General features: G+C 37.0%; 1 protein-coding gene across 1 annotated transcript; it reads right to left on the reverse strand.

Moving 5' to 3' along the window:
* LOC102593219 (protein STRICTOSIDINE SYNTHASE-LIKE 2-like) lies at positions 1-27,260 on the reverse strand. Its single transcript, XM_006344438.2, has 3 exons — positions 26,902-27,260; positions 1,233-1,499; positions 1-897 (listed from the first exon to the last, which is right to left on the reverse strand). The coding sequence occupies exons 1-3, from the start codon at positions 27,186-27,188 to the stop codon at positions 285-287; spliced, it is 1,167 nt and encodes a 388-aa protein (XP_006344500.1). The 5' UTR covers positions 27,189-27,260; the 3' UTR covers positions 1-284.

The raw sequence follows: 27,260 nt of genomic DNA on the forward strand, positions 1-27,260 counted from the left end.
AAATTAATTTAGAATAGTAGTATTGGGATCATGCTTAGCACAAACATTGCCTATCTTGTATTGTTTAAGCTACAAATCCATAACTAACTCTATTAACCAACTATTAACAAGACCAACAACCTCAAAGTTAAATTGACATAACTACCCTTCTATCTAATTACACTTGATTATATATCTAATTACATTACACTTGACTATATGCTACTAAGGAGCTGTAGTGCAAATGATTAACTTCACATTGAACAAAAGTTTATTTGGTTCCAACTTCAAATTAATTTTATAACTCACAATTCATTGTTGGTGTCCAAGAACTTTTCTAAAGTAGTCACCTTCTTTTTAATTGCAAATGGCAGTTTTACTGATCCAATCCACAAATTTCCATTCATTTCATGTACTTCACTAACAAACTTCCATCTTTTCCTCTTTGGGTCCTCTAAAATCTCCACTACATGGCCATCTTCACTAAGTCTAATTGCTAAACTACCCCCACCAAACCCATTATTTGCCAAGAAAGAATGTGCTTTAGTAATATCAAAAGGGATTTTAACTAAATTATTTTTAATCCAATTTTTGGAGAGTACCCAATCCAATAATTTGCTCCTTCTTGAGTTAACTCCCACCCAAAACTCTCCTTTTTTATTTCTTTTAATGTTGTCTGGAAAACCTGGGAGCTCTGAAACTACTTCAACACTGCCTGCTTTTGATGTTTTGAGCCATAATTTGAAGATTTTGCAAGTGGTTGTCTCTACAAAAAGGAGGAAATCACCATGTTTGCTTATGGCTATACCATTTGGAAACTTGAGATTCTTGAGGAGAATTGAGACTTGCTTGTTTTTCATGTCATATTTCATTAGCCTTCCTGTGTCGTCACCGCTAACTATGACTGATATATGACTCCTGATTATTCAAAAGCATTTTCATGTAAATGATTTATCACAAGTAGATGCAAATTCAAAATACATGAACATGCTCTTTAACCTGACTTCGACTAATATCTAAGTCTTCTAATTTTTGGTGTGCACAAGTAAATACTTAAACTTATATCGAACGGATTAAACAGTCGCATTCGTCATACGTTGCATTCTATTCGACACCATATGTGTATTATGTTATGTAGGATGCATTTGTCAACTTGTTCGATCTTATATAAGTTTAAATACCTACTTGTGCACACCCAAAGTTGAAGGACATAGATGTCAGTTGAATAGGTGGTATATATATATATATGTTACCTTCTTGAGTATGTGGTACTGCTATCTGTAAAATAGAGGACTCCATGATTTTGATCAATGCAGAGTGAATTGGTGAATCCAAAAGGAACTCCTTGTGCAAATTTAGCAACTTGGGTAGCAAGGCCTCCATTTGGGCCCACAACAAGGAGGCCCAAGTAAGCATCTGCAATAAATAGATCACCACTATTTTCATCAAACTCCAAACCTAATGGGCGCCCACATTTGTGCTCACTGGTAGAATGATCATGGAAACCTTCACATCCATCCCTGTTATTGCAGTCCAGCTCAAAAACATTAAATGAAGAGTTTAAAAAATACAGATCATTAATTTATAAAAATGACATTATTAATTTATTACTATTAATTATATTTCAAGTAGTATATGTAGACATCAAAAAATTTTGGGACTATACAAGATTGTTTAATTTCAATTGGGACAAACTCTATAATGCTAGTTAGGATTCTTGGAGGCTACTCCACCCTAAATCTAGTTCATGCATGCCTATGTAAAGGGTACTATGTTCCTTTGAAGAGGCCTCTCAAATATCCCGTAAAATCTTGGGATATTTGTAAAGCGACCAAATATTTCGGACTCCTCTTGATAATCAAATACTTCAAAACGATCATAAATCCTTTCATGAAGATCAAATAAATCTCAAGGAGGTTCATATCATCCTAATTCAAGAAATATGCCTCTATGACCCTCGAATAACGGAGAAATCTTAAGAGAGAGAAGAATCAAGAGAGGAACAAAATTGTACCAGGTCTTCAATATTGTGTGGCAAACAATAATGGTAATATATTGTGTTTTGGAAAAAAATTGTGATTTTTTTTCAGATTGTTGAGAATGTGAAACAATAAATCACCATCAACTTCAAGGAGAGTTGCAAGGATAAAGGTACCTTTGTGACAACGGTGTACCTTTATTACTATCATGCAACTTCAAGGAGAATTTCTTATTCATGGCGCATGCGAGGTGACTTTATTGTTATTATTGATTGAAACTTGATGGAAATACAAAACATACAATAGCAAGGGTTTTATAATATGTACATAAAGTTGTGGTATGTCTAACTGATGTTGGTTTCATAGGTCCAAGATATTCTTGGTGCAGTAACTAGATTGCTAGCAAAAGGGTATGAAAAGAACTAAATAGGATTCTTATTAATGATGAATGAACCCTTAAACTTTAAATAATATAGGTTGATCATCTTCCTTGAACATGGTCTGACTACATACTACTATTATTCGAATTTCATGATGATCAACCAAGCTATAAAGTACTTCAAATTTTTGAATTATTGGGTTACTTAACCATCCTCCGATCCTCTTTGTTGTTTCTTAAAATCAGAATGAATTTATTTTTGGGAGACTAATCACAAATAATGTGACGCCTACCCAAGCAATCATTTTTAATATTTCTGAATTAGAATTTTGGGTGCAACATAAATAGTTCTAAAATTGTATATGAAAAAATCCTATGAAATGTTATCTTGGTACTTTCTGAAGGATGTTTTAAAGAGGTCTGGCTTTGTTAATATGTAGTTTTGATGATTTGACAAACAATGGGATCTGATAGGGGACCTGATCCCATGTGAGAATGGTGCTCATGTACGGGAAAAGGACAGCTGGAAAAAGTACTATGTATACCCTGTCATCTGCAGGAGGTGGTGCGCGTCTGGTGCAGAGTGGCAGGGTCGTTAGCCAATAGCATTACAATAGTGGGACGAAGACAGGTGGGAGCGAGCCGAGCGAGAGCAAAGCAAGTTTCACTGGTGGGATATCTTCACGGTCCCATTTCATCAACTTTTTTTGCGCAAGAGTCGCTCGAATCGAAGTCAAGGTGAGGTTTGGAACCCACATTGGTCTATCCCTTTTCTTTGATAGGCATAGAAAGTAGTCGTTGAGCTACTTCTCACTGAGTTACTTACGGAGGGGCCGTCGACAGAGATTTCTTCTAGGGTTTTGTATCCATCATATATATGTTTCATATCTGATGGACATAACCTAGTTTTTGTTCTGAAAGTTTGAAAGGGCAAAAGCAATTTTCTCAAGAATAACAAGGGACCTCATAGAGTTGTCATTGTTCTTAGTTGTTGTAGGCTTATATTTTTGTGCTTATTATTGTAGATCTAATCATGTGTTATAAAGGAATCATATCAGTTCGAGTCTTAAACATTTATTTTGAGTTGTAGCTAGAGTTAGCTATGGGAGTTAGTAAAGTCTAAATCGATTAATGTTAGTTGATTTAGTGGGCAACATAATTTTTGCTTTGAAGTTTGTTTGTAATAGAGTTGTTATAGTGAGGGGGAGGAATTTAGAGTTAAATTCCTAGATTGCAAGAGCTTGTAATCCGAATCTTTGATCCTTGATGATAATGGAGTTGAATTGAAATCTTGTGAGTACAGGTCGTGGTTTTCTCCTCCCTTGAGCAAGGGGATTTCCACGTAAACTGCTTGTGTCATTTATTTTAACGCAATTATTTTAGTTACTGTTCTTAGTTGTTGTAGGCTTATATTTTTGTGCTTATTATTGTAGATCTAATCATGTGTTATAAAGGAATCATATCAGTTCGAGTCTTAAACATTTATTTTGAGTTGTAGCTAGAGTTAGCTATGGGAGTTAGTAAAGTCTAAATCGATTAATGTTAGTTGATTTAGTGGGCAACATAATTTTTGCTTTGAAGTTTGTTTGTAATAGAGTTGTTATAGTGAGGGGGAGGAATTTAGAGTTAAATTCCTAGATTGCAAGAGCTTGTAATCCGAATCTTTGATCCTTGATGATAATGGAGTTGAATTGAAATCTTGTGAGTACAGGTCGTGGTTTTCTCCTCCCTTGAGCAAGGGGATTTCCACGTAAACTGCTTGTGTCATTTATTTTAACGCAATTATTTTAGTTACTGTTCTTGCTGAGTCAAGGGACCTTGTCCGTTGACGTATAGTGGATGCATACATTCTAACAATTGGTATCAGAGTCTAGGCTCTCTAACTGGTTAACATCAAGAGAGAATCATGTGGAAGAATGGCTACTCCACTAAATTTGGAGGAAGGACAATCATCAGCTAGGCCACCTCATTTTAATGGCTAGTTCTACAGTTGGTGGAAGACTAGAATGCATGACTTTCTTATGGCTGAGGACAGTTAGATATAGGATGTCGTGCTTGATGATCCCTATTTTCCTACAACTGAAGTGAAGGAAGGAGACATTACCAGAGTTGTTCCCAAAACTCGACAGCAGTACACTGAGTTTCATAGAAAGAAGATTGAAAAAAACTACAAGGCAAAGAAATTGTTGGTGTGTGGCATAGGAACTGAGGAATACAATCAAATTTTTGCTTGTGAATCAGCTAAAGAAATCTGGGATTGTCTCAGAACTGCTCGTGAAGGGACTGAGCAAGTGAAGGAATCAAATGTGGACATTCTTTCTACTCAGTATGAAAACTTCACCATGAAGGAGAGAGAAACCATTCATTATATGCACACCAAATTCTCGCCTATTTAAAATGAGCTACGTTGATTGGGAGAGCCCATTCATCCAAGTAAACAAGTCAGGAAGATACTAAGAATTCTTCCTAAGTCGTGGGAATGTAAATTTGATGCTATTAATGAAGCTACGGACCTGAAGGTGCTGACAATGGATGCTTTGATTGGAAATCTTCAAACTCACGAGATGAACAGAAATCAGGAAACTTCAAAGAAGGAAGTAAAGAGGGACAAGTCACTAGCACTCAAAGTGACATCAAGTGAAGTGTCTGAAGAAGATGAAGATGTGGCTTATCTAACTAGAAGATTTTGGAAAATCATGAGAAAAAAAGCAAGTGTCAGGAAGACAGGAAACTCTAGCAGGGCTGCGAGTGCAAATGATTTGTGCCACAAGTGTAAAACACCATGGACTTTTGTCAGAGATTGCCCTATGCACAACCTCGAATATAAAGACTATGTCAAGGATGGAGGAGACAAAGACAAAAGAATGGACCTGGTCCCTGATAAGAAAGGAGGAAAAGTTGCTCCTGATTCTATTGTGAAGAGGGCCTTTGTAGTCTGGGGGACTCTTCAAGTGACTCAGAAGAGTCTGAACATCTTGAAGACGCCTCCATGCTTGCAGTGAAAGATGACGAGGTTGTGTCTGATGAAATGTTTGCTTTCATGGAAAAATCTGATGATGAAGAAGCTAAAGAAGAGGTAACTCTTTCTGACTTTAAACAGAACTTGCATGTTTATTCTATTAAAAGGTTGATAAATATAGCAGTTGTTTTGATTGACTCAATAACAGAGTTGACCGCTGAAAAGGATTTGATGAATAATAGTCTAGATATTTTTCATGATGAAAAAGTAGCTTTGGTTTCTCAAATGTGAGTAATGGAAAAACAAATGATGGTTCTGGAATCTGAAAATTTAGAACTCAAGGAAAAATTAAAGAAGTTGAGTAAGAAATGTGCCAGAGGAAATGATGAAGCTAGCAATTTACAATTCGGGCTGGAAACTAGTTGAATACTGCTGAAATGAAACTAGTTGAATACTGCTGAAATGAAACTAGTTATGGCCTTAGAGAGAAATGATCAGTTAGAAAGAGACCTGGTCTGTGTCAAAGAAGAACTGAACAAATCTCTCAAATGGACCATTTCTTCAAAACTGCTTGTCAATCTTACTAGTCAGGGTCAAAATAATGGGAAGGTTTTAGGAAGCTTGAACATAAGTCCTCCCTAAAACCCTCACAACAAATATGTGTCAGTGTCTGACAATCTTTTGTGTCTTCATTGTTGCCATAATGGTCATGTAAATAAGGAGTGTCCATCTTGAAAAAGAACTCAAGAAAGTTTCTATATCTATTCCAAATAGAAAGTAATACAGAACAAGGGACCTGGTCCTAGTTTTGGCTCTTTTTGTAATATGAAAAAGACTATATTGCCATATTGGACAAGCAACTATCTTATTATGCCTCTATCTGCTTACTGGGGACTCAGACTTAAATGGGTTCCCAAATCTAACAAATAATCTCTATTGTATGGGAGTGGAGGAAGTAGCGGTCAGTGTTGGTTTATGGATAGCCGATGTTCGAACTATATGAATGGAAAGATTGAAAACTTCCTCTCACTTAAGACACTTCAAGATGGATGTGTCTCCTTTGAAAATGGAAAGAAGGGGTACATTCTGGGAGTTGGGAGAATTGGAAAATCTCTTGAGCACTCTATTAAGAATGTATACTATGTGAATGGATTGAAATACAGTCTTCTTAGTGTTTCACAAATATGTGATAAATGTAATGAGGTCAGATATTTATCAGAAATGTGTATTGTCACAAATCTGACATCAAAGGAAGTAATCCTAACTGCAAGAAGGTGCAAGAATATGTATGTTGCTGATCTGGATACTGCCCAAGGAGATGATCTTACTTCTCTTAGTGCACAAAGTGAAAATAGTGACTTGCTGCACAGAAGACATGGTCATGTGAGCTCGTCTATGTTAAACAAACTTGTATCCAGAGACCTGTTCCGTGGATTACCAACGCTAAGATTCAGTGATGAAAAAGTGTGTGATGCATGTGTCAAAGAAAATCAGATCAGATCATCCTTCGAATCAAAGAAGCAAGTGAGTACAACAAGACCTCTTGAGTTAATTCAAATGGATATGTGTGGCCCTGTGAAGATTCAAAGTAAAGGTGGAAATAAGTATAAACCGGTAATTGTGGATGATTATTCAAGGTACACTTGGACTATGTTTCTAAGGTCCAAAGATGAAACGTATGATGTGTTGATGATATTTGTCAAAATGATTCAGACAAAGCTGAACTGCAAGATTGCAGGGATTAGGTCTGATCATGGGACTGATTTTGAAAATGCCAAGCTTGATAATTTTTGTGCTGAAAATGGTATTCACCATAACTTTTCAGCTCCAAGAACACCTCAGCAGAATGGTGTTGTTGAAAGAAAGAATAAAACTCTGGTTGATATTGCCATTACTATGCTCATTGATTCAAATCTTCCAAATAAATATGGACTGAAGCAGTTAACACAACTTGTTATATGACTAACAGGTGTTTGATCAGGTCGATTTTAAACAAAACTCCTCATGAGCTACTTAACAATAGAAAGCCTAAATTGAGTTATTTAAGGGCTTTTGGATGAAAATGTTTTGTACTAAAAAATGAGAAAGATGATCTAAGAAAATTTGATCCTAGAAGTGATGAAGGAGTGTTTGTGGGATATTCCTCTTCAAGTAAAGCTTATAAAGTTTACAATAAGAGGACACTGTGCATTGATGAAAGTGTTCATGTGATATTTGATGAAATTAGTGATATCAAAGATCTAATGAACAAGGATGATGATGAGCTGGAAGAACTACTTCAGATTAAGAGAGATAGCTTGAATGAGTCACAAGCTGAAAAAACTAGAGATTCAAATGATGTTGATCCAGATCCAACTGAAGAAGTCAATGAAGATGTTGAACCTGAAGAGGGACCTGGTCTGTTTGATAATGCTGAAGTAGAAGATGCAATTCAACTTGAGAATGAAGATTCTAAAAATAAAGAGGAAGAAGCAGATCAACCCTAGCCTTTGACAAGTAAGTCAGGGTGGAAACACAGGTCCTCTCATCCTCTTGATAATCTCATTTCTCCTTTGAATTCTGGAATGCATACTAGGTCCAAAACTAGAAATCTAGTTGCATTCTCAGCATTCGTATATAATATTGAGCCCAAAAACATCAAGAAAGCCTTGAAGGATGCTGATCGAGTGAATTCCATGCAAGAGGAACTTTACCAATTTGAACAAAGTAAAGTATGGCACCTGGTCCCTAGGCCCCCTGATAGAACTATAATAAGGACCAGATGGGTCTTCAGGAACAAGATGGATGAACATAGTATTATTGCGAGAAATAAATCTAGGTAGGTGGTGCAGGGATATAACCAAGAAGAAGGCATTGACTATGATTAAACATTTTTTTCCCCTGTGGCAAGGATGGAAGTCATCAAAATTCTTATTGCTTTTGTAGCTTTCATGGAATTCAAACTGTTTCAAATGGATGTAAAAAGCGCATTCTTGAATGGTTAATTGAAGGAAGAGGTTTATGTAAAGTAACCCCTTGGATTTGAAGATGTTGATTATCCAAATCATGTTCTTAAATTGGATAAGGCTCTTTATGGTCTGAAACAGGTTCCTAGAGCTTGGTATGAAAGGTTGTCTAAGTTCCTTCTAGAAAAGGTTTCAAAAGAGGAAAAATTGACCATACTCTCTTCTTGAAAAGACGAGGTAAAGAATTACTCATTATCCAAGTGTATGTTGATGATATTATATTTGGAGCAATGTTTGAAGTCATGTGTGAGTAATTTACATCACTAATGGGAAATGAATTTGAAATCAGTATGATGGGAGAATTGAGTTTCTTCTTGGGGTTGCAGATAAGGCAAACATCAAATAGTACCTCTATTTGTGAAGAGAAGTACATCAAGGAGCTGCTGAAAAAATTTCATATGATGGATGCAAAGCCTATTGACACTCCTATGGGAACAAACTTAAAACTAAATGCAAATGAACATGGTCCTATGGTGAATGAAACTATGTATAGAGGCATCATTGATTCATTGTTGTACTTCACAGCAAGAAGACCTGATATTGTGTTCAGTGTGGGTATATGTGCTAGGTTTCAAGCATGTCCCAAGGAGTTTCATTTGAGAGCTGCCAAGCGAATCCTAAGATATCTGAAGAAGACAGAGGACCTGGTCCTATTCTATCCTTTAGGAGACTCGTTTGAATTGGTGGGATATGCAGATGCAAAATATGCAGGGTATCAAGTTGATAGAAAGAACACCTCAAGAATTGCTCACTTTTTGGGGTATTCACTCATATCCTGGGTAACCAAGAAGCAGAATTCAGTGGCTCTTTCTATAGCTGAAGCAGAGTATGTAGCAGTTGCATCCTGTTGTGCTCAACTTCTATGGATAAAATAGCAGCTTGAAGACTTTAGAGTGATCACTCACACTATCCCACTCTTGTGTGATAACACAAGTGCACTCACTATGGCAAAGAATCCATTTCAGCATAAAAGGACTAAGGACATTTATGTGAGACAATTTTTTTGAGAGATAATTTAGAAAAGGGAAACATCTATATGCAATTTTATAAGACTGAAGATCAAATTGCTGACATTTTCATCGAAGCCTTGAGAAAGGACCAGTTTGAGAATAATAGATTCAAGTTGGGAATGATGATGCTTGACTGAGCTGATTCCATCTTAAGCATCCAACCCTCATTGGCTATGATTAGGAGGCAGGTATCCTTGTTATTTGTAATGCTTGTTCTGGTAAAATCAATCTCATACTTTTTCCAGGCATACACTCATAATGATCTGCTGGAATAAAGAAAGGACAAACCAATTCTGGAATAAGTATCTTCAAATTGCAAAGAGGGACCTGGTCCTATCTCCAAAGGTTAGCATGCTTTACACTATATTTAAATTGCTAATTAGAACCATTGTAACTGACACGTGTTAGTCATCCGTCTTCTGACTGTTGTCCCATCACTTTAAATCCAAGCGACGCATCCTATCAAGGGACCTGACACACCTTTTCATTTCTTTTTATACTCTTTTCCCTTATCTCTCTTCCAAAATTTTCAAACTCTCCTCTTTTGTTTTCAGAAACCCTAATATCTTTCTCTTCTTTTTCTCTTCATTTCTCTACAAAATGTCTCAAATTCCGTCCCCTTCCCAAAATAAGCTGAACATTCTAAATGAAATGCCCTTTAGTAACCCTATTGCAACACCAATCTCAACCATTCCCCCGGTTGAATACTGTCAACTCCCATCCACAGATGTCATTCCTGTTTCCATTAACAGAGTCTCTCCAGTGTGCTCCCCCTCTCTGGATCTAAATGACCCCCAAAATTCCTCTCCTAATGAGGTTGTGCAGTCCAAAATGGGTCAAGAAAGTGAAGCCCCTTTGTCTCCATCTTAACCTGGTCCCATTTCCTCCATTTTGTTTGAACTTCTCTTTGAGAGAGACCTTCTTGAAGAAAAAAACTCTTGAGTCTAATATTCTGGCTGCTAGTGAGGAGTTAGTTGTGGAGAGTCTCACCGAAATAAGGGAAAGCACAAGAGCTCTTTTTTCTGAGGAAGTAGATAGAACTCCAGAGGCTCCTCTTAAGACCTCTAAACTAAGGTTCAACAAAACCCAGGAACCATTCTACCCTCTGCTATTACTGATGATGAAGATGATGAGGGTAATCGTCCTCTATGCTAGGTTGTGCAAAGAAAGATGGTTCCCATCTCCAGTAAGGGAAAAAAGAAAGTGACAGAAGAGAAATTAGCAAAGCAATACCCTACCAGGGGTTCAACAAGAAAATTAATGAGTGATGCAATGAAGGCGAATAAGGATAGTACAACTGAGAGCAAGAGAAGAAGAAAGACTGGAGTGGAAGAGAACCTGGTGCAGTCGTAGGAGTTGTTGAAGTACAAAAGAGTAGGATGATAGTGAAACTATGTCAGAGGACATCATTTCTACAGTTGAAAAGAGGAAGAAAGAGGCACTAGGAAAAGAGAAGAAGAAACCCAAAACAAGGAAAGCACCAGTTAGAAAAGTGGTTGATTCGAAGAAGGGAGAGAAGAAGGAGCCAGTGAAGAGGAGAGTGAAGGAGACCACGAAGAAAAAAAGGAAAGTGTCACCTGACACTAACGAACTATTTGCAGCATCTGAGCCTGAGTCTGAGAAGATACCAGGTTCAAAGAGTAAAAAGATGAAGGTTGAAAAGGAGTTAACTCGGGATGAGAGAGTTAACGTTTTGAGAAAACAAAAAAGTTATGAATGGAAGGGTGTTTGACCCTCAGATAATCACCAAGCCATGAATGTGTAATCTGGCAGACTCTGTGGAAGTACAAACATGGACTCACCTATTTGTAAATCACAATCCAGTGTTGCATGCGGATCAAGTTAGGGATTTCTACTATAATGCTTAATTCATAGGAGACAAGAGTCTTAATACGCGAGTAGGTGACATAATTTTTCACTTGAATGAGTAAAGGTTGGGAGAGATTCTAGGTGTACCCAAGGAAGGGATCAGGTTAGTGATTGGACAATCTTGCTCTAAAAGTTTTGTTCAAGAATGTGGTAAACTCCTAAAGCGAAACTATGTTGGTATTCCCAAGAAGCTTATGAAAGGGGAATATCAATTGATTTTTGAGTTTGTGAACAAAGTTCTTCTTCCTAGATCTGAGAAGAGAACAATTGTTTTTGCAATTGACATGTATCTAATGGAAGCACTGTGCAAATTTGATGCCATAAACCTTCCAACCATCATGCTAGAACATATACACAATACTGTTAGAGTGAACAATGGGAAACATGACATGGGTTATGGCTACTTCTTAACAAGAGTGTTCAAACACTTGGAGATTCCTCTTGAAACAGGTGTAAGAGGAATAGTGAAGCAAACCTTCTTCATGAACACCCTTATTGAGTGTGAGTGTGTGGAAGGAAAAATAGGGCACATAAGTAAAATGTATGAGTTGGTGGTAAAATAGAGTCAATTGAGGCATGAGCTAGAATAAATTACAGCATTATTGAGCAAGAAAAATGCAGAGATAGCCTTGTTGAAGGCACGGTTGGTAAAGGCTCAAACTGAGGGATCAAGTTCAGTTGAAGTCACCGAACTGAGGGCTAAAAATGAAACCCTCATGGCTCAAAATGCTGAACTCAATGAAAGATGATCAAGACCTATGATGATGCAGATGTTCGTCTCATTCTTATCCTTCAATCCCTAACCCAAAAGCCTCCTCCTTCCTATTCCATACCTAGTCCTCCCTATGTGTCTTCCCTTTATCCTTTTTTTCAGTGGGAATTGTCCCTTGGTTCTCTGAGTAGTTTGTCTGTAATTTTTTGAATGCACTCCTTTTATGCAATGAAATGAATTCCCTATTTTTTTTAATGGCCTTTCTTAATTTTTTGCTTTTTATTTATGCTTATGTTGCCGAATGTCCATGGTTTTACCATACTTTCTTACTTTTAATCCTGGTTAACTGCCTTTTCTTTTTTATGATGCCAATAGGGGGATATTGTATGCATAGGATAGATTCTGCAAGTTCACTAGGGATAGGTACCTGATGTGGTTGACACAGAGAAGAAGAAGAGAAGCCTGATGTGGTTGACAGAAGGAAGAAGTAGGAAGTAGAAGTGGGAAGAAGAGAAGTTTGTCATCATCAAAAAGGGAGAAAATGTTAATATATAGTTTTGATGATTTGACAAACAATGGAATCTAATAGGGGACCTGATCCCATGTGAGAATGGTGCTCATGTACGGGAAAATGACAACAGGAAAAAGTACTTTGCACACCCTGCCATCTGCAGGAGGTGGTGCGCGTCTAGTGCAAAGTGGCAGGGTCGTTAGCCAATAGCATTACTTCTAGGGTTTTGTGTCCATCATATATATGTTTCATATATGATGGACATAACCTAGTTTTTGCATTCTGAAAATTTGAAAGAGCAAAAGCCATTTTCTCAAGAAATGTTCTCCTCAAGAACAACAAGAGACCTGATAGAGTTGTCATCGTTCTTAGTTGTTGTAGGTTTATATTTCTATACTTATTCTTGTAGATTTATTCATGTGTTATAAAGGAATCAGATCATCTCGAGTCTTAAACATTGATTCTGAGTTATAGCTAGAGTTAGCTATAAGAGTTAGTAAAGTCTAAATCGATTAACGTTAATTGATTTAGTGGGCAACAGAGTTGTTACTTTGAAGCTTGTTTGTAACAGAGTTGTTATAGTAAGGGGGGAGGAATTTAGAGTTAAATTCCTAGATTGCAAGAGCTTATAATCTGAATCTTTGCTCCTTGATGATAATGGAGTTGAGTTGAAATCATGTGAGTACAGGTTTTGGTTTTCTCCTCCCTTGAGCAAGGGGGTTTCCATGTAAACTGCTTTAGTCATATATTTTAACACATTTATTTTAGGTACGTTGACGTATAGTGGACGCATACATTCTAACAGGCTTCAATGTATATCCAATGTGTTGTACTCCATAATCATTAATGGCACTAGACAAGGGTTCTTTCCTTGCTCCGAAGGCATGAAATCCAAAATCTAATCAATCCTATTTTGTTTGTTATAGTTGTTGAGGTTATTTCTAAATCCTTTAATAATCTCCTTAACAATTCAAATTTCATTCCTTTCTCTATGAACAAGAATATCCCTCAAATAACTCATTTGGTATATTAATTATGATAACATAGCCATTTTCAGTAGTGGAAAAAACAAGTCCATCAACCTTATTATGAGGCAAATTAGGATGTATGAGGTAGTTTCTAGACAAATGGTTAATGTTGATAAGAGTTGTTTCTTAACAAGTCTTAATCCTTGTGCTCACAGAATAAACAAATTAAGAAACTGTGCGAACGAGGGTTAAGTCATTTAATGGTATAATGTCTAAAATCTATAATTGACTTAACGAATGACAAGGAAGCTATGTATGCTCTCGTTTGGAAGAAGAGAAGTCCTCATCAAAAGTTTTATTCAAACTCTTCTTACTTAATTATACTCTAGTTCCATTAACTCGTAATGTCATTAGTGTGATTGAGAAAATTTAAGTTTTACCGAAGATGAAACAAATTTTAAAATCATGAAAAATATCTCAACACTCGTGTTGTCAAGAGGTGATGGAGATTCAGGTCTGTAAAATCTTTTTGAGGTCAGTTTCTAAGGGTATTATGTAATCCCATGATCAAAATATAGATTTTTGGGAACTCCAGAACTTGCCGTTATTGACCCCGAGTTGTGTTTATTGAGTTTTGAGGATTTGTTTCGAACATTGAGTTTAAAGTTGTGGTAAGATTTGAGTTTGAAAGTCGAATATTGTTAAAAAGTGGTTTTCAGTGTCTTTTGGAGTTTTGAGTGTTAGAATGGAATTTTATCGATTCCATCAGTCTTGAAATGTGAAATCTTTTAGGTGAGAGTTGTCGATTTCAGATTCGGAGTCTTTTTGGAGATTTGAAATCCTAAGTTGGAAATTTGTGAAATTTTAGCCTTTGGATTGACTGTGGTCAACATTCGGGGTTCAGATGCTCGGATTAGAGTTTTGAGAGTTTCCTTAAATTTGTGGGACGATTTTAGGCCTAGGTGAGGTCATGATCGATTTTTGAGAGCTCCCGAGCTTGCTTTAGCCTTTTTAGGTGTTATGTTAGTTTCTTTGGGATTCACAGATGTCGGGTCAAGGAGACCTCAAATTCGTATTCCGACGGTTCCATTGAGTCCGGAACGTTGAGTATAATTGGTTGGCATATTTAGTTTGTGTGTACGCAATTTTGAATAAATTCTGAGGGTCCTTTTAATGATTTTTGTGTTGAGTGTTTTTTTAGGTCTAGTTTCTGGTGTAGCTCGCAATCACTAGGGTGGGCCTGCTTTCACGAGGCTCGTGATAGCGAGGTCTAATTCGCTTTAGCAAAGAGTCAACTTTCTTTGACCTTCGCAATCGCGAAGGAACTGTTCGCAATCGCAGCCTTTGCTTTTAATTTTCAAGGTTCATTTTTGCAAATCAGTGGTCGCTTTTGCGACATGAGACATGGGTTTTGATCTGCCATTTCCTTGGTTTAAGCCCACTTTTCATTTTCTGAGTTTGGTAAACCCTTGGAGGCGATTTGAGAAGAGTTTTCTTGTGCTAAATCATTTGGTAAGTTTTTGTGACCATAAAATTTCAATTCCCTTTGATTATTTCTGGATTTTAACATTAAAATTTGGGATTTTGATTGGGAAATGGCAAGGGCTTTCAAGAACTCAAGTTCTAAATTAAAATAAAGATTGTGAACTGATTGTAAGTTCTCTTTTAAAATGATTTTCACCAATAGTTTCCAAATACCTTGAGTAATGATTTCAAGTAAACAATTTCTGATTATCATTTTCGAAATTGGGTTTTGTTGATTAACCCATTTTTCAAAGTTTATGAGTTGGGTATTGTTGTTTCAAGAGATTTATTGTGAATACTTGATTGATATAGATTGTGTGGCTTAGGACATTGGTTGGAAGCCGAAGACTCAAGTGTTGGGTGACTAGTTGATTGAATCAAGGCAAGTAAACTCCTTAACCTTGTAATTTAGTAGAATTCGTATATCCCTTCATTGTGTGTGTTTGGGGAGCAATAAGAATGAGGTGAAGGGCTAATTGTCCACTTGATAAATCTTAATGAATAAAAAGGGGTTGAAATGAAAAGGTTATGTGTTGGTCATAATGCTTGTGAATTTCCTTATGATTGCCCCTATTTGATTGATTGATAAATTGTTTGGTAGCTTGAATATCAACTTGAATTGCTTGAATTGTTGTCTCTTCTTTCGTGATGAGATTTATGATGTGAAGATGATGAGAACTGGTTTCATCTAGTGAAATGGTATAAAGCCAGTGGAAAATAGTTTCGAGTAGTAAAATGATATAAAGCCGATGGGAAATGGTTCTGGCTAGTGAAATGGTATAAAGTTGATGGGAAATGGTTCTGGCTAGTAAAGTGATATAAAGCCAATGGAAAATGGTTCCAGCAAGTTAAATGGTATAAAGCCAATGAAAAATGGTTCCATCTAGTTAAATGATATAAGCCTTTGGGAAATGGTTCATGCTAGTTATTTGATATAAAATCGATGAGAAATGGCTTCGGCTAAAGAAATTGAGCCGATGGAAAATGATTCCGACAAAGGTTTGAGCATTGTGATTTGAGCCATTTTGATGCTTATGATTGACTTATTTGTTAAGTGTGATTGATGCACTTGTTGCGTGTGATTGATCTACTTGACATTGAGATTGACTTACTTGATTCATGTTGTTTGTTGAATTTTGACTGTTGACATGTGATCTTTGAGCCTTGTGAGCTGTGTATTGTAGAATTGTTAGGTTGGGCCTATTTTTGTGCAAGTTATAGTTTGAGGAGCTTCGATTGGGTTGAAAGGAGTATTTAATTCCTAGCTAGTTGATTTGTTTATTAGATTGCTTGTTGGGTACTCTATTATTGGTACTTACTTTGTGCTGCTACACTTGTGTAGGTTCTGAGCTCGGTATAGCATGACTACTCTTCTTTTCCCTTTTCAAGGCATGTTGAATGACGTGAGAGGTAGTTGTTTGTCATCCCGGTGAGTCCTCTTTTTCTTTATGTTTTTCTTCTCTGAGAAACAAATAATGAGACTTGTACTTATTTTTTAATTCCGTTCTTTATACATTAGTGGCGTGTACACTTAACAACTAGGTTTTGGGGGTGTTAGTAGAATGAATAAGTTTTTCCGCTTTTATCTTGTTCTTGCTTTATATTTTCACATTTCTTTCGTTTCGTTTTGATTGAGGCTTACTTGTCTTGGTGGGAATTGACAAGTGTCATCACGTCCATTTATGGGTTGTGACAAATGGTATTAGAGCCCCAGGTTCATAGGTCTCACGTGTGTATAAGCGAAGTCTAAGTAGAGTTTTGAGGATCGGTACGGAGACGTCTGTACTTATCTTTGAGAGGCTATCAAAACTGTTAAGAAACTTTTTTTTGTTCATTATTTCTTATTGTGTGTGGTTACCTTCACTAGTGTTGAGTTACCGCCTGTTGTTTTCTTAGAGTCTAATGACAGAGCTTCTGGTTCCAGTGGTAGAGGGGAGGCAGTCCCTGAGGTTGTTATTGAGACCCTAGTTAGAGGTAGAGGTAGTGCCCGAGCTAAAGGTCGTGTTCATAGAGTAGCACCTGTTAGAGGTTGTTCTCATGGAGCAACACTAGCTAGAGGTAGAACTAGAGAGGTTTCTCCTGAGCCACAGGTTGAGGTTGTTGAGGACTAGATTCCTCCCGAGTTTTGAGCTCTTTTGTTTTAGAAGACTTTGTTGAGGATGCTAGGTGTGTTAGAGAACTTCTCTGATGGCGGTGCGACAGGTACATCACAATGTTCTCAGACGAGGGTAGGGGGCAGATCCCAAATTAGCAACACGAGGCTCCGATTATTCATGATCAGGTGGATTAGCCACCAGTGGTTCCTGCACCTGTTGTTGGTTCGTAGATTAATCTCGAGGTCATTTTTATAGCGGTCGATCAACAGTGTTATGAGAGGTTTGAGAAGAGGAAACGACCCAGTTTCAGGGTGGTAAGAATGAGAATTCTCATTAGTTTTTGACTTTGTTCCATAAGATGCTTGAGGCAGTAGCTATGGTGGATGCTCGCGATGTCTGATTTGTTTCACTTCAGCTTCGTGGATGCGCTAGAGAGTGATGGAGGACTTTTGTGAGGTCTAGACTAGTTGAATATACCCCGGAAGAGTGAGATGTGTTCTTTAGTTCTTTCCAGGACTTCTTCATTCCTTGGAGCATGATGAAGGAGAGTTGATTGAGGTTTGAAAGCTTGACTCAAGTCAGTTTGTCTGTTACCAAGTATAAGGCCCATTTCTGTGAACTTTCTAGGCATGCTATGACTATTGTTTTGGATGAGGTAGAGAGATTTTGCAGGTTTGTGAGAGGGTTGACTTTCTGTGTTAGGTCTTATATGTTCAGAACAGCCAGAGAAGGGTCTTCCTTCCAGTCCATTGTGAGCACTGCCGAGGTGGAGTTGATGGTTTTAGAAGAGTTTGGGGAGCCTAAGAAGGCCCAATCATCTGGTCAGTTTTCTGGTGCCTCATCTTGAGGAAGAGATTTGCATAGAGGTGGTAGCTCCTTTCAACGTCGTGGGCCGATTCATGCATCTATATTAGCAGTTGAGAGTGAGCAGTTAACCCGATAATCTTATGGTTCTTACCGAGGTGTCTATGGTAGTTTGTGTAGTTCATAACAGTTGTTTTCCGTGTCGAGGTCTTGCTATATTTTTGGAGATCCAGGTTATTTGATGTGAAAGTGTGCTCTACAGATTCACTCAAGACCGCATCATTCTTATTCAGTTGCTCCAGCTAGAGATTCAACATCTCTACCCAGCAGTCGAGGCATAGTTCAGCCCAATAGAGGCAACATGACTTCTGGTAGGGGTGCTCTAGCTCCACAGGGTGGAGGTAAGGGTTCTACTCAGAATATAGGTAGCCATGAGGGCCAGTGTTATTCTTTCCATGAAGGTTTGAGGCCGAGACTTCTGATGGTGTGATCATAGGTATCGTTCTAGTTCACCATCGACATGCGTCTGTATTGTTTGATCTGGGGTGTAATTTCCCGCATGTATATACCTATTTTGTTGTTGGGTTTGATATGACGTTTGATTGTATGCTTGTTCCTATTCATGCTTCTACACTAGTGGGTGAATCCTTAGTGGTAGATCGAGTGTATCAATCATATCTTATTTTTTTGGCCGGGTATGATACTTTGGAAGACTTGATCATTTTGAGGATGGCAGACTTTGATATTATTTTGGATATGGATTGGCGCTTCTTGCATCTTGCTATTCTTGATTGTTATGTTAACTCTATGACCTTAGTTATATCGAGCGTCTTGAGTGTTGAGTGGACGGGTGCTAGTGATTCTTACCTTAGCAAATTTATCTCCTTCATTCGAGCTCAAAGATTGGTTGATAGAGGTTGTTTGTCATATTTCATTCAAGATACTACTGTTGAGCCACCTCTCATGGATTTTATGCCCGTGGTTCAAGAGTTTTCATATGTTTTTCCTACTGACCTTCCAAGTGGTCCTCCAGATATGGATATTGATTTTGATAATTACTTGGAGCCGGGCACCAAGCCCATCTCTATTACTCATAATCGTATGGCTCAAGGTGAGTTGAAGGAATTGAAGGATTAGTTACAGGATTTGTTGAGAAATGGGTTCATTCGACCTAGTGTTTCTTCATGGGGTTCTCCTATGTTGTTTGTGAGGAAGAAGGATGGATCCATGAGGATGTGTATTGATTATCGACAGTTGAACAAAATGACATTGAAGAACAAATATTCGCTTCCTCATATTGATGATTTGTTTGATCATCTTCAGGGTGCATATCTGTTTTGTAAGATTGATTTGAGGTCCGGTTATCATCATCTAAATATTACGGCATCAGATATCCCCAAGACAACTTCCAGGACACGTTATGGGCACTATGAGTTTCTTGTGATGTCGTTTAGTTTGACTAACGCCCCTACAACGTTTATAGAGTTGACGAGTAGGGTGTTCCGACCTTATCTGGATTCCTTTGTGATAGTCTTCATTGAAGACATATTGGTGTACTCCAAGACCGATGAGGATCATAATCGAGGATTGTACTCCAGAGGTTGAGGGAAGAGAAGTTTTATACCAAGTTCTCAAAGGGCAAGTTTTGGCTGTATTTTATGTCATTTTTTAGATATGTGGTGTCTAAGGAGAGTATTTGGATAGATCCAACCATGATTGAGGCAGTAAAGGGTTGGACAAGACCTTAATTAGTTACTAATATCCAGATTTTTGTGGGACTGGTAGTCTATTACATATGATTTGTATTTAGAGTTTCTCTACCATTATTTCTCCTTTGACAAGATTGACTCGACAGAGTGTGAGCTTCCGGTGGTCTAATGAGTACGAGGAGAGCTTTCAAAAACTCAAGACCTTATTCACTTGGGCTTCTGTTTTTACTTTACCTGAGGAGGGTGTAGACTTTATTATTTATTGCGATACTTTTGGAGTTGGGTTAGGTTGTGTTCTAATGCAGAAGGGTAAGGTCATCGCCTATGCTTCTTGACAGTTGAAGACCCAAGATATCAACTACCATACTCATGATTTTGAGTTGGCAGTCGTAGTGTTTGTGTTTAAGCTATGGCAACATTATCTGTATGGGGTTCATTATGAGGTCTTCACGAAATCGAAGTCTTTAGTACATCTTCAGTCAGAGAGATCTGAACTTGAGGCAGTGCAGATGGATTGTGCTAGTGAAGGATTATGACATCAACATCTTGTATCATTGAGGGAAGGCCAATGTGGTGGCTGCTGCTTTGAGTAGGAAGACTTTTAATGCGAAGTCTTGTTGCTAGTAGTGTGAAGGAGAAACCATTGGCTAAGGATGTTTAGAGGTTATCCAATAGTCTCGTCCGGTTACAGATTACTGAGGATTTGGGTGGTTTGATTGCTTTTATTAAGGCTCGGTCTTGCTTAATTGAGCAGATACGTGAGTGTCAATTTAATGACAAGAAGTTATGTCTCATTTGAGACAAGGTGATGAGAGGGGCAGTCAAGGAGGTTGTCCTTTATTCTGAGGGTGTCTTGAGAACATGATCTGTGTGCCCAAGGTGGTGTAAGTTGATTAGATTGATTCTTGAAAAAGCCCATTGTTCTGTATAATGATTTGAGCTAGCACTATTGGTGGTGTGGTATAAGGAGAAATATTGCAAATTTTGTTTCTAGGAGTATGAGCACCAGCGGCCTGGAGATATATCTCAGAGGATGCATATTCCTACTTGGAAGTGGGAACGGATCACTATGGACTTTGTTATGGAACTACCTACCACAATGGGTGGTTATGACTCCATTTGGGTGGTTATTGAAAGGTTGACCAAGTCCGTCCATTTCATCCCAGTTTGGGTGAAGTATATGGAGAAGAAGTTAGCCGAGCTTTATATCAGTCAGATTGTGCGACTATATGGAGTCCTAGTTTCTATTGTCTTCTATTGAGGTTTTTTGTTCACTTCCTATTTCTGGAAGTCATTGCAGCATAGTTTGGGTACTTGGTAAGATATGATTACAACCTTCCATCCTCACACAGATAGTCAGTACAAGTGCACGATTCAGGTGTTGGATAACATGCTCCGAGTTTGTATCACTGATTTTGGTGCTAGATGGGATTGACATTTTCCCTTAGAAGACTTCGCCTAAAACATTTATCATTCCAATATTTAAATGGTCCCATTTGAGGCAGTGTATGGCAGACGGTGTAGATCTTTGATCGGATGGTTTGATTCAACTGAGATGGACTCATTGCATACGAACATTCTTAGAGATTCTATGGAACAAGTCTATATGAACCAGGGTAGATTGTTGACAGCCCAGAGTCGACAGAAGAGTTACGCAAATCACAGAGTTTGAGCTCTAGTATTCATGTAGGGTGATCATGTTTAGCTCAAGTGTCACCCATAAAAGATATGATGATGTTCGAAAAGAAGGGAAAGCTTAGCCCTAGATTCATTGGACCCTCTGGGATTTTTAGTCATGTGAGAGAGGTGGCATATAAACGGTCCTTACCACCTAGTTTGTATGTTGTACATCCTGTATTTCATGTCTCCATGCTTCAAAAGTACGTGCCAGACGAGTCTCATGTGCTTTCTCTTGATTAAGTTGAGTTGTCTCCAAACTTATCTTTTGAGGACAAGCCTATTGTCATTTTGGATAGGCAGGTCCAGAAGCTTAGGATCAAGGATATTGCTTCAGTAAGGTGCAGTAGAAGTACCATCCAGTTTATGAGGTGACTTGGGAGACGGAGTCAGATATGCATGTCAAATATCCTTAACTTTTTTAAGCTTTGGGTACTTTCTTTTACATTATGTTCGAGGATAAACATGATTTTTAGTGATGGATAAGGTAATGACCCGGTTGGTCATTTTTGGAAAGTTGCATGAATTTACCATTTTGCCCCTCCCGATATTGACTCCGAGTTGTGTTTATTGAGTTTTAAGAATTGGCTTTGAACTTTTAGTTTAAAGTTGAGAATTTGGTAAGATTTGAGTTTGAAAGGCTAATATTATTAAAAAGTGATTTTCAATGTCTTTTTGAGTTTTGAGTGTCGGAATAAAATTTTATCGATTTCATCAGTCCTAGAATGTGGAATCTGATCTGTGATAGTTGTCGATTTCAGATTCAGAGTCTTTTTGAGGATTTGAGATCCTAAGTTGGAAATTTGTGAAATTTTAGTCTATGGGTTAACTTTGGTCAATATTTGGGGTTTGAATACTCGGATCAGAGTTCTAAGAGTTTCGTTTGGATTCAGGGGAGGATTTAAGGCCTAGGTGAGGTCTTGATTGATTTTTGAGAGGTCCCGGGCTTGTTTTAGCCTTGTTAGGTGTTAAGTTAGTTTCTTGTGATTTTCACAAATGTCGGGTTAAGGAGACCTCGGATTCGTGTTTCAACAGATTCATTGAGTCTTGAACATTGAGTATAATTGATTTACATATTTGGTTTGTGTGTACGGAGTTCCGAATGAATCCCGAGGGTCCTTTTGACAATTTTTGTGTTGGTTGTTATTGCAAAAGTCTAGTTTCTGGTGCAGCTCGCGATCGCGAATATTCTCTTTCGTGAAGGGTCAACTTTCTTTGACTGTCGCAATCGCGACCTTCGCGAAAGTGAATGTCAGTTTGCAAAAGCGATGGCCGGATAATTTTCAGGGTTCGTTTTTGCGAACCAGTGGTCGCTTTTGCGACATTCGCAGAGAGGGGTTTTGACCTGCCATTTTTTGGGTTTAATCCCCTTTTCCCATTTTTTAAGTTTGGTAAACCCTTGGAGGCGTTGACAAAAGTTTTCTTGTACGAAATCATTTGGGTAAGTTTTTGTAACCCTAAAACTTTAATTTCCTTTGATTATTTATGGATTGTAACATCAAAAATTGGAATTTTGATTGGCAAATGGCAAGGATTCTCAAGAACTCAAGTTCTAAATGCAAATGAAGATTATGAACTGATTTTAAGTCTTTTTTCAAAATGATTTTCACCAATAGTTTCCAAATGCCTTGAGTAATGATTTCATGTAAAGAATTTTGGATTCAAAATTCATTTTTGGAATTGGGTTTTGTTAATTGACCCATTTTCAAAGTTTATGAGTTGGGTATTGTTGTTTCTGGAGATTTATTGTGAATACTTGATTGATATAGATTGTGTGGCTTTGTACATTGGTCAGAAGGGAAAGACTCAAGTGTTGGGTGACTAGTTGATTAAATTAAGACAAGTGATCTCCTAAACCTTGTAATTTAGTAGAATTTGTATATTTCCTTCATTTTGTGTATGTTGGGAGCAATGAGAATGAGGTGCAGGGTTAATTGTCGACTTGATAAATTTTAATGAATAAAAAGAGGTTAAAATGAAAAGCTTAAGTGTGGATCATAATATTTGTGAATTGCCTTGTGTTGGCCCCTTTTGATTGATTGATGAAATGCTTGATAACACGAATTTGGAATTGAATTGCTTGAATTGTTTTCTCTGCTTTATTGTGTTAACTTGCTTATGTGCATCGATTGTTGTATACCATGATGAGACTTGTGATGTAAAGCCGATGGGAAATGATTCTGGCTAATGAAATGGTATAAAGACGATGGGAAATGGTTTTGGGTAGTGAAATGATATAAAGCCAATGGAAAATGGTTCTGACTAGTGAAATGGTATAAAGCTGATGGGAAATGGTTCCGGCTAGTGAAATGATATAAAGCTGATGGGAGATGGTTTCGGCTAGTGAAATGGTGTAAAGACAATGGGAAATAGTTCCGGCTAGTGAAATGATATAAGCCGATGGAAAATGGTTCCTGGTAGTGATTTGATGTAAAGCTGATGAGAAATGGTTACGACTAGTGAAATTGAGCTGATGGGAAATGGTACCAGTAAATGTTTAATCATTGTGATTTTAGGCATTTTAATGTTTATGGTTGACCTTTTTGTTTACTGTGATTGATGCACTTATTGCGTGTGATTGATCTACTTGACATTGAAATTAATTTACTTGATTTGTTGTTATTGTTGAATTGTGACTGTTGAACTGTGATCATTGAGCGTCGTAAGTTGTTTTCATAGAACTGTTAGGTTGGACTGACTTTTTTGTTGGATGTAGTTTGAGGAGGTTCAGTTGGGACGAAAGGAGTATTTGATTCCTAGCTAGTTGTTTTGTTTATTAGATTGTTTGTTGGATATCGTGTTGTTGGTACTCACTCATTACCTCTGCATTTGTGTAGGTTCCGTATATATAGCGTGATTGCTCTTCTTCTCCCTTTTCCGCGACTTGTTGAAGGACTTGAGAGGTAGCTACTTGTCATCCCGGTGGACCCTCTTTTTCCTTTTCTTTATGCTTTGTTCGATTTGAGAAAGAAATACTGAGACAGGTACTTATTTCTTAATCCCTTACTTTATGTATTAGTGGCTTGTACACGTGACAGCCAGGTTTTGAGATGTTAATAGAATGAATAAGTTTTTCCACTTTTATCTTGTTCTTGCTTTATTTCTTCGCATTTCTTTCGTTTCGTTTAGGTTGAGGCTGACTTGTCTTGGTGGGAATAGACAAGTGTCATCACGTCCATTTTTGGATAGTGACAGAACTCCAAACCTTGACACTTTGGGCCAGAGAGAAAAGTGAAAGCCACATTTCATAGAAGATCAACAATGGTGATTATAACTTATGGCACGATGACCAAATAAGAATGGGTTTTCTTGCTACTAAATGTCCTAGTTTTATAACTAGAAATGGACAGGGTCAAGGAGTTCATGATGATCAATGGTGCTTGGAATATGCAAAACTCTGCAGCACCCTCTCTGATCGCATAGCTCTATACAATTGTACTATTGATATTGGGGAGCCAAATGATAAAGACTATACTCATTGGAGTGATAGTGAGAATGGAAGTATAACAATAGGATAATCTGATTAACTGTTACAACACATAGATAAATAAAATTCCTTTCTTGGCTATATTTGGCACAATTTTGTTCCCTTTAAAATTTGTTTTCTAACTTGGAGACTTTTGCATAATAAACCTTTCAATGTTGTGTAGCTAACTTTGGAAACCAAAATTTCACTACTTGTTCCATATTTTAGTTGGGTTATTTATGTTAAAACTATTTATTTTTTTAACAAAAAAATGATCAAATGTTAATAGCTTTTCAAATAGTGGTTGATATTTGATAAAAAGGTGTTAATAAAATTAGCTATCTGCTCACTTCTCCTCAAGATTATAAATTTCACATTTTAAGAAAATTTAATTAAAAATATCTATTTGAGTTATATACAACATCAAGTATAAATTATTTAATTAATTTGATTATTGAGGTCTAGAAGTTGCCTTTGATATATGACAAAAAAAGAAAATAATGTGCAGGGGACCAGATAGACGATAGGCAAAACATTCCAAAAAGCGAATACTAACATTTAGGCCGTAAGGTTGCCTACCATAATAGAAGTCGGCAATACTAATTTAATTAATTAAGAAAAAAAAGATGTTTCTGCTAGTAAGTATCCCCAAACGTGCTGTCACAAAACATATCTATTTGCTCTTCTAACAATAAATGAAAGTTTATTTTACACTAGATATTATGAAAAATATTTAACTTTTTTTAAAAAGTATTACTAGCTCCGTCCATTTTTAATTGTCATAGTTTTCTTTTTTAGAGTCAAAATATAGTAACTTTGACCAACATTTTACGATGTATTTTTTCATTATATTGATATACAAAAAAAAATTACAATTTATAGTACTTTTTGCATTTTTTTTTTAATATTTAAATTTTTTGTTTAAAATATCAAATTAATGTAATCTAATTTAACTTTGAAAATTAATCAAATTGATTTTTCAAAAAATAAAACATGACAAATAAAAGTGCACAGAGAGTATCTTCTTATTTTGCTTTCTCCACTTCTCTTATTGGTATTATATACACACACATACATCTATTATAATGAATATCTCTATATTTACTAATTAAACATATCAATCGACCAACTTGAATGTCATAGTTTGTTTTATATTTCTACACTCAACTTGTATTTTTGGCATGAATAAATTTAAGTAATTTACACAAAATCAAAGATAAATAATTTCGTTGAACACCTCGGTTAGTTGGCTTCTTATATTTTTATTGTGTTGGTGAAAATTTGATTCCCCTCCTTATAATTCCTTACCCTATTTTTCATTTCCCCACCCCTAATTTATTTAGTTATTTCAAAGAACTAGTATGACGTTGAATGTAAAAATGAAAGAAATGCTAATCTTAATTCCCTTTTGAAGGAATGTTGAAACAGAATATATTTTTTTCTTTTGTCTTAACCCTTAATTAGCAGTGGCAATTAGGTGAGTGATTGATAAGAATACAAATTGTGCTTGGATATATTAGTCATGGAAAGAGCATGTGATGTGCGTTAGTTAGTTCCTTGTTGACTGTGAAAACTGATTACGTCAACAATACATACATGATTACATGTTACTCCGTCTGTTACGTGACACTCTCCACAATTTTTACTTAGTCTATCTTTTTATAATAAACTATTATTTTGCTTCTTCTTTTTTTATAATAAATTATTATTTTGCTTTTTTTTTAAAGATAAGGAAAATCCGCAGTCGCTATCTTTTGGGTGTGCACATGGTAAAACTCTCGCAATAACTCGCAAATCACATAGAAGAGGTAACCCGCACTAGGCAAGGCAAGCTTTGTACGAAGAGATCGACTCAAAAGGCAAACTCCGCAAACCACATAGAAGAGGTAATCCGCACTAGGCAAGCCTTGTTCGACAAGCTTGGCCCAAAAGGCGAACTCCGCAAACCACATAGAAGAGGTAACCTGCACTAGGCAAGCCTTGTACGACGAACTCGACCCAGAAGGCAAACTCCTTACTTTCACTGATAAGGTGTTTCGAACTTGAGACCTCCAACATGAAAGTCTCAAGTCCAAACCATTGGACCAGCCCGAAGGATATTATTTTGCTCTTAGTGAATTATAATCACATAAATATTAATAATTTATTTTAAATTAATAAATTTTAATTTTTTGTTCTATTCTCCAATTCGATGTCTAATCCAACACCTTCACAAAACGATTGGAATAGATAGAAGAAGAGATGGGAGACATACCTGTTGGGCGAGGTGAGGGCGAAATCGAACCAGCGTGTCTCATTTTGGAGCCATTTGATGATGCGGCCATCAGAAACGCCGGTGTAAGGACCATCACCATGAGGGTCAAAGGCAAAGCTCTCTGGCCCAACAGCGCCTCCGACTATTCGGATTACTTCAACAAACCTTCTATCTATTAATGGATTTTCTTCAAATCTAAAAAACGACCATATTACAACAATAATTGTTGCGCCAATGGCAATCCAAACCTTAAAGGTTGATGAGGAGTTACAAAGAGAAGAAGCCATTAGTTATTATAAGCTATAGAAGTTTTGTTTTTGGAGGAACCAATATATTACTACTACTACTTCTTTCTACGG

This window comes from Solanum tuberosum, unplaced genomic scaffold, assembly GCF_000226075.1.
Source record: "Solanum tuberosum cultivar DM 1-3 516 R44 unplaced genomic scaffold, SolTub_3.0 scf00055, whole genome shotgun sequence".
NCBI lineage: Eukaryota > Viridiplantae > Streptophyta > Magnoliopsida > Solanales > Solanaceae > Solanum > Solanum tuberosum.